This window comes from Xyrauchen texanus, chromosome 25 (genome assembly GCF_025860055.1).
Source record: "Xyrauchen texanus isolate HMW12.3.18 chromosome 25, RBS_HiC_50CHRs, whole genome shotgun sequence".
Lineage (NCBI taxonomy): Eukaryota > Metazoa > Chordata > Actinopteri > Cypriniformes > Catostomidae > Xyrauchen > Xyrauchen texanus.
In genome coordinates this window covers 19,849,079-19,861,802 of record NC_068300.1, presented here as the reverse complement: position 1 = coordinate 19,861,802, position 12,724 = coordinate 19,849,079, and the positions used below count along the sequence as shown (strand labels likewise).

The window sequence follows — 12,724 nt, the reverse complement described above, 5'->3', positions numbered from 1 at the left end:
ATGGCATCTCCTGTTATTTGAAAATAAACTGTTCAGACAGTCACTAAAAAACCTTGTGCGCACTTACTAAGATTACTACGGTAACCTGAAGGAAGAACAGACAGACTTGTGTTTTGCACATTCTTTCAGATTTGGGCAGCAAATCTTCACATAATGACAAAATATGATGCATTATATTTTGATTATGCAATCTTTTGTACATTCTGTAGTATACTATTTTATGACAGCCTATAATGATAAATAGACGATATACTGGAACAACAAGATGCAATGCAGCAGCCATAGAAGTTTGTCAGACATGTTATGAACATGTAATTGCCCCTTGAGTCCGAGACTTGAGCAGAGCTCTGGTGAATTTCTGATTCTTGTATATACTTTTATAATGCACTAATATGGTCTGTACAATACAAAATGGACCAAGACCTATTCAGCTGCTATTGTAATTTTTTGTTTTAATGCAGGTCCAGTTTTCAGAATGGCATACTACTACACTGAGGCCACAGTTTGTTTGGGTATAGCCTACTTTAGCTTGAACACCGGGATATGTTTTCATTATGCTCAGAGAGGCACTAAGTGTCCCAGGAGAATTGTAGCAGCAGGCTAATAACCTCCAATGGGCACTCTGGCCTTTGTTCATAATATCAGTGAGAGCTCCTGTTACACTGTTCAGAAGATTCCCCATTCACCAGTCCACAATAACCGCAAGGATAGAGGATTGTACGTGATGCCTATTTGCTTTGCAGGTGTACTGATTCGCTCTGCATTAGTGGCTGTAATGATAGGGATCCACAGCTGTACTGTGTTGGTATATGATTAAAGCATCACCGTGACACCAAGAACGAGGATTGTTTTTCATCCTTATTGAGCCATATGGACTGTGCTATTGACCATGCTCAGGTTACAGCTGGTTTAATTAAATTAGTTTGCAATACAGTAGGTGCAAACTGGAGTCATTTGCAGTCTTTGTACACAGGTGTTACCCGGGTGAAGATTGAGTGTCTAGAGTGAACTTTTAAGTGAATCAATTTGTAAAAAGAGAGGATTTATCTTGTGCATTCTGTTCTAATACAACTGCATGTCATTGTAATTGTAGCTGTGATTTTGTAATGAGGCCTCTTATGATGTCATTATGTTGCATTTATGATGTCATGACAGGGTCCTTACCAAGTTATTATGGTGTCTCTGATCATCATGGGATTTTTATGATGTCACAATGGTGCCTTTATGATGTCATAATAGTGTCACTGTGTCATAATGGTTTCTCTAATGTCATAATAGGGTTAATATGTCATAAGGCCTTGTCAAATCATAGGATCTATATAATATCACAATTATGACTCTATGATATCATAATGGTTTCTCTAATGTCATAATGGGGTCTTTATGATGTCATAACAGAGCTTCCATGGTGTCATAATGGTGGCTCTATGATGATATAACTGTGCCTCTGATGTCATAATGGTGTCTCTAAGATTTAATAATGGGGTCTATTTGATGATATAATCAAGACTCTAGATTTCATAATGAGGCCTCTATGATGTCATAATGGAGTCATTGGACTGCGTGTGCTGCAAATAGCATGGGGAGCAAATGGCATGGGGAGCAAATGTACTTGAATATATAATTTCATAGGTGGTGTGCAATGAGGGTAAATTTCCCTCTCCAATTTCTACTAAACAAAACTTTTGTCTAAACTGGAAACAAGTATATGATGTCATCATGCACCTAATCAGTGTGAATCAAGTGTAGTCTGTGTTTGATGGTATTGCAGGCAGAGCATTGCAAATAATTTTTTGCTTCGTGTGACTTGATGCATTTCTGAAAACACAATGAGGAAGAGAAGCAGTTGTGAGCAGAAAGTCTTTAAGCACTCCATTTTATTGTTTAGGCATACGTTGACACACCCTGTTACTGACAACTTGCCAGAGTTCTTTTTATGGACTAGATTTTCTTAGACTTGTAAACATGTGGCTTTTAAGTATAGAAAGCAACTGGCATTGTACGAATGGGCACTTTTGTCCATATAATGCATTAGCTTGTGGACATCTATTTAAGGTTAATATCATAATACAAGCTAGAGTCATTTTATTTCCTTTTGCACATGCATACATTACTAGGTGAATCCGTCTGATCCGATATCTGGATGGTTTCAGCTCTTATACTGACGTTTTTAAACCGATCGGGATCCGGTACAATGAGCCTGATCAAAATCCGATACGGTGTGTTAGTCATGGTCGTTACTGTCAAGCTCAAAATATGACATAAAAGAACCAGTAAAACACAATTAAAGTAGTTCATATGACTTAGCATTTTATTCAAAGTAAATATTTAAAATGCACAAGCAGCTCCAGCACGTCAGTGAATGGCACTGCTTTGTTTACACACACACACACACACACACACACACACACACACACACACACACACACACACACACACACACACACACTCTCTCGCGGCTATTTTTAGCCTTCACGCGGTGCACAATATTTGAGCGCTACTTGCGAACAACATCTCTGATTAGATGCTCAATAGTTCAGTTCACTTATAATATGCATTTAGAACTGCACTGGAATTGCTTTATTTTTTTTTAATTTTTTTTTTTTATACCAGAATTTGAATAAGCGAATTCAACTACTGTGAGCGTGCCTACAAACCGACACATACAGGACTTCCTGGATAGTTCAGATTGTCAATTAAAGCATGAGATTTTAAAAGTTAAAGGTGCAAGATTGAGATATTATTATTATTATTATTATTATTATTATTATTATTATTATTATTATCATCATCATTGGTTTACAAATTATAATATTTAAGTTGAATGGGTTCCTAAAAATAACTGTGTGAATGAAAAGTGAGCTGATATCTTACAACTAAATTGAACCCAAAAATCTGAATCCTTTAAAGTCCAGATACATGTTGAGAAAATATTGCAACAAAAAAAAAAACGTATTTTCTACTGATGACTTGTATTGGAATTGCTGTAAATTTTCTGCTACATTATCCTGTATACTAGTTAATAATAGTGTTTCTAAATGAGCTATACATTTATTGAAATGTGGAGTTGGAGGTTTGTGTTTCTTTACATATTAAAGAGTACACCCAATTAATTCCACACAGTAATGTAAAGATATTCTAAACTGATTATTCAAAAAACAACAACACTGGTATCGGATCGGTATCGGCTGATGCTGAGATTTCTGATATCATAATCGGAAGAGAAAAAGTGGTATCTGTGCATCCCTAGTTTTTTTTTTATAGTAAATAACATTAAAATTGCAAAAAAAAAATTGAATAAACTCTTTAGTACTATACAGTATTTACTCAATTTCACACTAAACTTCTAAAAAAATTATATTGTATTTTAAATGGTAGATCGCAGTTTCTTCTGATTTCTGTTTAGTCATACAATTTCTTCATGTGCAAATAAATTACTAAAATTTGTAATATATTAGGAAGAAGGAAATAACACAACCATGGATGGCATGGCTACACTAGCAATCACATTTTCTACTTTGAAGTTGCGCTCGTGGCTTATGTGGATCCAGCGTGAGCAGCAATCTCCTGACAGTTTAAATGGCCTGGATCGCCTACTTGGATTGTCACAGACTAACTTTTGATCCTAATCCTGAAGTTTTTGATTCTGGCTGATAGAATACATGGTCCAGAAAAATATATTAGATGAACACACGATGGGAAGAAAACACTGGATTTTCGTGGTTTGTGAATTACATATTTTTAAACGGGATAGCTGCAAATATGCAGCTGGTGTATATAATAGAAGTTTTATTGATATTTGCCTTTTAGAGAAAGTTACAGGGAACTGTTTTTCATCAGGGTGATCCAAGTCACTGAATGCTATGGTGATATAGTGGAGATGTGTAAATGCGGACAGTAGGGGTTGCACTCCTACTGATTTTTAATAGTCGACTAGTCCAATTTACCTCCCACAAATTCCACTCCCCCCACCCATTGAAAATAGAAAGCTACAATGTAATGGGTTTTAGCTAGTTATATGTAATTTAAAAAATAACAACGTAGCTACATGTCATCAGGCATAGCTGTTTTTGGGGTCCTATAGTTTGCCATGGAAACGTGCATATTTAGTTTGATACCTAAAGGGAAAAAATGAGCAACGACCTGAAATTATGTTTCCTCCTTGTTAGCTCCTTTTAGAAATGTGCAACAATCAGTTTAACATAGCTAAAAGTTAACATAAGTGTCTGAACACATTTTTGTGTAGCCTGGACTACCTCTAGCTGCTGGTCATTACCCCTCCTATTACAACCACTTGTACAGATTATTACAGGTGGACACGTCACAGGGTCTGTGTATCATGCAGGATGGGGATGCATTCAATCATGTCATCATTCTCCAACGTAAAGTGCTTTTTTTTCTTTTTGTCGTTAAATCGTGTTCTTGGCGAAAAGCAACCAGGTCAGATGTCTAAACACGCAAAATTTTTGATCATATTAAAATTCACTAACTAGCACTAGAAGTGGGTGCCTTTTTAAATGATTATGCATGGCACTAGTATTTATGTTATATTTGAAGGCCACTTTGTATTTATTGGTGGCTTCTGTAGCAAATCCAGGAGAGCTTTCCTTGTTAAAATGAATGAGTCTTGCCTTGCCATCCTACATTTTGGAAATCTGCCACCCACTGTATTTTCTACAGACACGTTTTGTAAATCAAGTGGAAAGCGACTTGTCAACTTCAGGCTGGCATTGTCAGCTAGGGCTGGGTATCGCCTGGCAACTTACAATATGATATGTATTGCAATACACGTCACAATTTGATATATTGAAATTACATCACGATATCATAATTTGATTGGATTATGAATCAATTCCAATTTAAATTCCAATTCATTTGGATATATATTTAATTTGTATATTTATATTATTTGTATACATGTAATTTGAAACATCACATTTCTGTCACTTGGCGAGCTCATTAAATTTGATTTGGAAGTAACAATGTGCAAACTTTGTGGTGTGTTTACATAATATGAAGACACACATAGTTTAAATATTGATACATGGATCTAAAGTATCGATACAATATCTTGAAGTATTGCAATATATCGATATTTGATTGTATCGTCACATCCCTAGTTTCGACTACATTTGTTATAGTCGACTAGTCTATGCAACCCCTATTAGGTGGTGCTTATTGCTGTGGTTGCAACACTTTAAAGGTTTCTGAATTACTTATTTTTGCAGCTTTGTTTTCATATAAGTATATTTGCATTGTAAAACATTTTTTCAAAAGAGCACAGAAATCCTGTTTTCCATAATATGTCCTTTTTTAATGATAGTTGACAAGACATTGAGTCTTATTTTGAATGAAAATGTAGAGGGCACAACTAGTCACTGAATTTCTTTCTTATATCTATTTGTCCTAATATGAAAATGAGCGATGAGTGCATGTACCCAGTGGCCCGTGCCGACTGTTTAGACACTGCATATATTTAAACATCTACTAAGATTCAATGAGAAACTCTTTTGCTTTCCTTTTTATACTTATTTAAATAAAGGCTAAATCTGAGTTTGTCATTTGTTTAGACCTGCTGGCGTCTCTGAACTTACGCAAATGATAAACATGTCAGCTCAAGCTGTTGTTTTTGTAAGGCTCTTGTCCTTGATCTCATGTAGACTGCAGGCAAAGGGCAAGCTGTGCTGTGTCCCCTCCAGTATGTGAGTTGTTCGTGATATTCCTAGATTTGTGTGCACATCTGTGTTGTTTATACAGCTGAAGGCAGCATCAGAGGACCAGACTCCTGTTTTCTAGTGTCTCATCAGCACATATTAGGAAAAATGGGCCACATGGAAACAAAAATATATCAGTTTACCATTATTAGTGTAACTTTGTTGTAATGAAATTTGGGAGAGTAAATGGAAAGTAACTTAACACTGTACATTTGAGCCAAGCACAGCAACAGCCCCCTGTTGACTCCGATAAACTCTCACTATGTATAGAAGCTCTTCAGGGTTCCCAGGCTGAAATGCAATATGTTGGCCACTTGTTTTCAGATTGGGTCTACTTTTCATGACCCAATCAGTTCTCGATGGCTAGAATGAAGTCCCTACATTTTCATGTCATTGAATACCCTGTTTCACTCTATAAATCCCTGTTTGCATTGGACAATATTTCAGGCCTTATTTCATTCTCTTTTGGAGAATATGACAATATTGTGAGTCATTTTCAGTCTCATAAATGATGCTTCTGGAGGCCTGCACTTGTGACACTTTTTTTTTCTTTCTCATCTCTGGTGAGTCAGTCTCTGCAGACCACTGTTCATCTTCAGCTACTTTGACCCCAGCCTGACCTCTGCCAACCTAGGTCACTTCAATAGAAAATAACCCTTTGTCTGAGTAGATTATTTAGGGAATGTTATCAGCAGTATTTATAAAAAGCTTGACAGTTGGAGAAGAGGCTTGCAGAATTTGCATGAAAATGGAATTGACTTCTCAATGGTTCTGGGTGAAGGTGATGTCGGGCGTATCGAGTAACGGGCATGTTGTGTTTAATAGTTTGGCCTGAAAAAACAGACGGTGGCCAGAATTGAATGTGCACATGCTGCGATATGATATAAAACAAGTCCGGAAAAGACAGCAGATGCCTACATATTGGTGTACGCGATGTCACAGAACGCTACAAATAAATTGATTTCAAGTTTGTAGAGGGAAGATGCTAGGGTTATGCAACAAAAGGCTGAGAATTTTTTTACGAACTCCATCTCAAACTAACTCACTCTGACATAGGCATCTGTTGACCAATAAGAATTTCAGAGATTCTAGTCATGCTTTCAAAAATCGAATTCTGATTCGCTTGATTTCAAACTGACCCAGCTCTTTCCACACCCTTAAGGAACATTCAAACATACAGCGATTTTTCAGCAAAACTTAAAACTGTTCCATTTCTGCAGTCGACTAGGAACGTCTCCTAGAAGATGACAGCACTGAGATTCGGCAACTGGAGTTTAAACACTACATTTGAACCCTTTAAAATGCATCTTGCGCTGTTTTATTCTTCGAACGCCCAAGTCACAGCTTTCTCTAGGGTGTAAGCATCCCTATGCAGGAGTCAACTTTTTAAGGAGTTCCTTTTTATTTTGCTGTTTGCTTCAGGGGCAGATAAATCCAGCGAACCATTACTTTCCATGTCACTGAAATTGAAATCCTGCACTATAATTTATGCCCTGTAATTTTCTCTGCCTGTTGCTCCCGCTCCACCCTACTGCTTCAAACACATTGTGTGTGTGTGTGTGTGTGTGTGTGTGTGTGTGAGAGAGATTGTCGTTCCCTCGCCCTCTAGCATTCCTCTGGAATAACCCTTCTCTTCTGTTGTCCCCCTCTTAACACTATCTCTTAAGATGGATCAGCTGTATAGTTATGTGGTGTCTGTATGGAGTCGCATTCCATTTAAAGGGATAATTTACCCCAAAATGGAAATTCTTTCATAATTTACTCACCCATATGTTGTTCCCAATTTGTCTGCTGTTATTGTGTTCTGTGGAACACAAAGTAGATTTTTTTTTTTTTTAATTTTATTATTATTTTTTTTTTCCTTGCACGGTTCTTGCCATAAACCAACATCATGGTGACCTGGGACTGTCAAGCTCAAAAAGCACCATAAAGTGTCATAAACGTGGTTCAGATTGGATTAGTGTGTTATTCCAAGTCTGCTCATGGTAAACAATAGCTTTGTGTGAGGAACAGGCTGAAATTAAAGCCATTATTTACTTCTATTCTTATGTGCATTCGTGTCCAGAGTAAAAAAAATGGCATGCTGCGAGAACTATGGCTGGGCGATATGACACTAAATTGGCATAGGAATTTTGCCGTATCAGTCACTTTTGTATAGTTCTCAATAAGACCCGGAAAGTGTGTTTTAAAGTAAATGGGGTCCTTAAAATGTCAGAGAGGAGGGGAGTGAATGAGTAGCTAATGTGTTTTGATACATCCTCTTTCTCTATCACCCATCGGTCTCACTTTCCTGAATGCAACTTGATGAGCTGTAGCTTCAGACAACTCCCAAAATGTGTCTAATTGATCGCTTTGGGTTTTAGCTCTTGTTTGCATTCCAATAAGACTCCATTTGCCAGCTTGCATGGATACTCGTAAGAAACCCTGAGTGTAAGCAAATATGAAGAGAATGGCAAATGTGTTGGGCTTTGGATGAATGCGTTTGTTTCTCTTATATAATTAGGCCATGAAATGAGTTCAGCGGCTGAATCTATTAACTTTAGCGTCGAAATAGAACCCCTGAAGTAATAATTACTCCCAATTCATCAGACTGCGCGTTCTGTCATGGGTATTGCGAAGCTGTGAGATTCACGAGTTTGTGTTCATTTATGTTTTCTGTGTTATGATTTTCCTTTTTCAGAGCTCATTATATTGATTGATTTAGATTTTAATTAAACTGTTCATTTAATTTTATCAGACTAGTAAATTAACTTTTTTGACTTTCTGTCTTTTTGTTTTTTCCTCTTTTAGGTGTAATGAGTGGGCATTTCGTAAGCAGATGATGGCAGACGTTGAGGCGTCATTCTCTGAGTTTATAAACTGTGATCGTACGGGTCGCAGGAATGCAGTGCCAGATATTAAAGGAGACGGGGTAGTGGTTGGGACTAGTGAACTTACCAAAGACATGGCTCAGATGGACCTGAAAGCCACTGGTAGGTCGCTATTTACAGTATTTGAAAGGCAGCACTGTATTGATATTCCTTTCTGTTTTTCTTCACAATTCTCCATTCAAACCTTTTTTTTTTTTGCTGATTTTGAAAGTGCTGAAATTTGACTAAATATTGCCTACTTTTTCTGTCAAAATGCATTTATTTCCTTTTCAGGAAATATGTTACTATATAAAATCATGTTACTATATACTGCTTTATGAACTTTTTCCAAACAAAGTCTTCCACAGAATAAAGATAGAAATGCACTAATATAGCACCAATTCAAGTAACTTTAAATGTTTCCCAAAGTCTAAGTGGGAGGTTGACATTGAAAGAATTGAAAGATAGTCCCCACATAGGTTGCATATTCATTGCAATGTGCATTAAATCTCTTATACTCTCATCCTCCACAATATTAATCAGCCGGCAGACTGTGTCTATCCGCTTTGTAATTGCAATCATGAAGCTATGTTCATGATTTGCAGCAGCACAAAGCGGTGCTTTGAATTCCAGATGAAAAACCGTTTGCAGACAAAAACTTCTCATTTTGGTAATAGTTAAGACTTTGCGTGCTTCTGTTGGAATTAAAATCCGCCTTACTTGGGCTGAAAAATACTTTCTAGGCTTGTTTTGTACAACAAATAGCACTAAGAGCTTGTTTCCCCATAATTTTATCGCTGACACTGAATCACTGCTTTGTGTGTGTTGTGAAATGTGCATCAGTGTAATGATTCCGGACCGATACATCAGAAAGGTTCTGCCCTTCCAACCAGTGTTTATGCTTTATTAATGGTTATTGTGTTAATCATGATGAATTAAAAGGTTTACTGGGTATTTTTTTTTTCTTAATTGCATGTGTTAACGTGTTCATTTGAGACCTACATCTCTGCTTTATTGACCTGGTCAAGGCCTATGATATCATCATTAGGCCTGGGCTCTGGGTTGTTCTTCGTGCTTTCGGAGTCTCAGACCCGCTGCTCATGATTATTAAGAACCTTCATGATGGCGAGCGGGCCCGGGTAAAACTACGTGGCCGGGAGTCGAAGCCATTCCCTGTTCACCTTTGAGTGCAACAAGGATGACCTCTGGCTCCCACATTATTTCATATCTATTTCGACCACGTAGTTCATGAAGCCTTCGACGGCTGTACCGGAGGCATTTCCATCTGGTACAGATATAATGGGAGGTTGATCGATGCCCGGGTGCGGTCAAGGGCGTGTTCCCTATTGGTCAACCACATTTTGTATGCTGATGATCTGGTGATTGCTGCTCACTCAGAGGAGGAGTTGGAAGCGCTGCTGATGAACCTGGAGCTTGCCACTAAGAGATTGGGCCTTACCATCAGCTTAACCAAAACTAAGCACCTGCCTGGTTATTATGTACCATTGGCCATTCCACCCCCACAGCTCCCAATTGGTGATTGGGCAGTTGTGGAGAGAGTGGAGTGTTTCCCATACCTGGGCAGTGTGCTTATGACCGGCTCTGGTTTGAGAGCAGAGGTCTCACTCCGAATCAGTCGATCAGCTTTATCTTTTCATCAGTTGTGTAACGCTGTGTGGAAGCTACCTGGTTTGTTGCTCCGCACGAAGCTTCAGGTATTCTCGGCCATTCTATCCCTTCTCTATGCTTGTGAAACGTGGACCCCCCCCCAATGGAACATCTTCGCCGGTTAGAAACATTTAGACTGGCCTGCTTAAGATCCATCCTGGGTTTAACCAGGCTGGATTTTGTGAGGAGCTCACAAATCTTTGAAAGATGTGGACAAAGTCCCATCGGTGAGCTGCTCCGGCAGGCAAGGTTCGTTGGCTGGGTCATGTGGCCCGCATGCCCGACCACCGCATGCCTAAACAGCTTTTGTTCGGCTGGATAGAGGGGACTAAGCGGCATGGCATGGGCTGGAGAAGAGATGGAGTGATGTCGTACAGTAGGATGTGGAGCTGAGTGGACTTGCCGATGACTGGTACCAGCAGTGTCAAGATCGGCCTCTTTGGAGGAGGCTCGTGAAGGACGCTACTTGCCAGTTGGAGGCAGTCGCCCTCCAACAACGGAGGGCAGAGGAGTGATGTTCCCAAAAATGAGCAGAGCGGCGGGTGGCTAAAGCACAGCAAGTTGGCACAGTAGGGGGCACAGGTGGTGCATCAGCCAGTCATCTCTGTCAGTTGACCCGTGCCACCTATTGGATCTGTCCCGTGACCTCCTGCCAGTGGGTGTTCTACACTTCACGTGGCCTCAACGTGCACATAGCCTGGCACAATTGTCGTGGTGACGTCACCGCCACTTAGTAGCGAATAACTGTGTTTTTATTTTGACATTTCTTCTTTTTATAGATGATTTTAGCATTAAGTATGCTATCTATTTTTGCCATTTATAAATGTATTACCACATTACAGGCATAGTTCACAAAAGAGGATGTGAAGACGTTGACCAGCTTTCCTTTTACACTGTCCATTACTTTGTTATCCAGGACACTGCTCTCTATGGTCTCAGTGTCCATAATGAACACAAATAGGTTTCTGTGAGGTTCAATAGACGCGGTCACTGCTGACAATGATTTATTATCTGTCCTTTCAACAATAACCATTTCTTTGGCCATTTCCTATTCGTATGGGAAATTTTCCACTCTTTCTGAAATTAGTCACATCTGTCTATATTTGACCCAGTTTCTGTAGTTCAAATTCTTGGCACCATTTTATCACTCTGAAATAACCTGAGACTTTCCCATGACCACAAGGGCTCTGCCAAGAATGTGTAGCTGGAGAATATACTGCAAAAATCTTTGATATACCCGCCTAAGAGAGCATTTCAAATTTCTTTAAATTCTTTAAGTCTTGAAGGAATTACCAAGGAAGAGACCTAAAAAAAAAAAACCTCCCATTAGCATTCACTTTCATCTTAATCGCAGTTGCTTGGTTGGCGCAAGACCCCTTTTCAAATCTGCCTGTAGAATGTTATATTGCATGGCCGTTAATGGAGAAAGATGTTTTTTGTGTCCAGAACAATATAGTCTTGTGACAACTCATAATTATTAGTACGAGATGACCAAATCTTAAGATGTTGTATGATTCGGCTTTTACAAAAAGGTACAACTTTTATTACCATAGAGATTAACCAAGTAACAAACAGAATTTCAAAGTGATACAATACAGGCATCCAGTTTTAGCAAGCCTCGTATTCAACACTTTATTTTAAGAAAGGAAATGTATGTGAACAAATTTGGTAACCCGTTCCATACTTATTTATGAAATACAAATGACTAATGGATGTCAATAACATTTCGTATGTGGCCGTCCCTCATCTTGTTCCATATAGAAATATTTTATTTCTGTGCTACACAAACTAAACCTGACCATGATTTTAATAGTAAAATAACTTAAGGGTTAAACTTGCAAAAAAAAAACAAAAAAAAAAAACATAAGAACACTCATTCAAAACCCCAATGTGTCATTTTATTTTTCATGGTACACAACAGTGATTTTCCTATTAAAAATCATGGTTGGGTTTAGAGTTTGGGTAGGGGGTTACACTTTATGGATGGGTTTGTGGGTTCAAATCATAATGGCATTTGTTCATTGGTTTGTTTGTTTCTCTGTGGAAGTAAAATATGTAAATTTTTGTACGATTTCGCCATCTCATACTATTATTACTTGGGATGCACTGATATGAACATTTCTGGCCGATACTGATTTTACTCATCAGTTCACTGTTTTGCATAGGAATGCTTAAATTTACAAAGTAGAAAAGCTTTTTTTACTGTTCAGACAATGAACATTGGATCTGTTGAACACATGACAGGCCAAAATGTTGAAGCGCACCACAGCGTAAGATACATGTAAGATAAAGAAAGAGATAAAAATGACTAAATATGATAGCATGTTCATTGATATGAAAAAGGTTATTTGGGACTTCTAAAACATTTGTTCTTCTGTTTTTGCAGTTTAAAATGCAGCCTTTTAATGTTTATTAATCACACACACAAAACATTGCAATTTCAACCTTAATTCAATCAATTATGCCACATTAATGGATATCATACAGATATCT

General features: G+C 38.1%; 1 protein-coding gene across 2 annotated transcripts in view; it reads left to right on the top strand.

The window, feature by feature from the left end:
* pkig (protein kinase (cAMP-dependent, catalytic) inhibitor gamma) overlaps positions 1-12,724 on the top strand; it is a 34,792-nt gene that overhangs the window by 20,807 nt on the left and 1,261 nt on the right. For both annotated transcript variants that reach the window (XM_052091857.1, XM_052091856.1), the window contains exon 2: positions 8,505-8,686. In XM_052091857.1, the coding sequence (XP_051947817.1) occupies positions 8,533-8,686 (154 nt within the window). In that variant the 5' untranslated portion in view covers positions 8,505-8,532. The remainder of the gene's footprint in view (positions 1-8,504; positions 8,687-12,724) is intronic.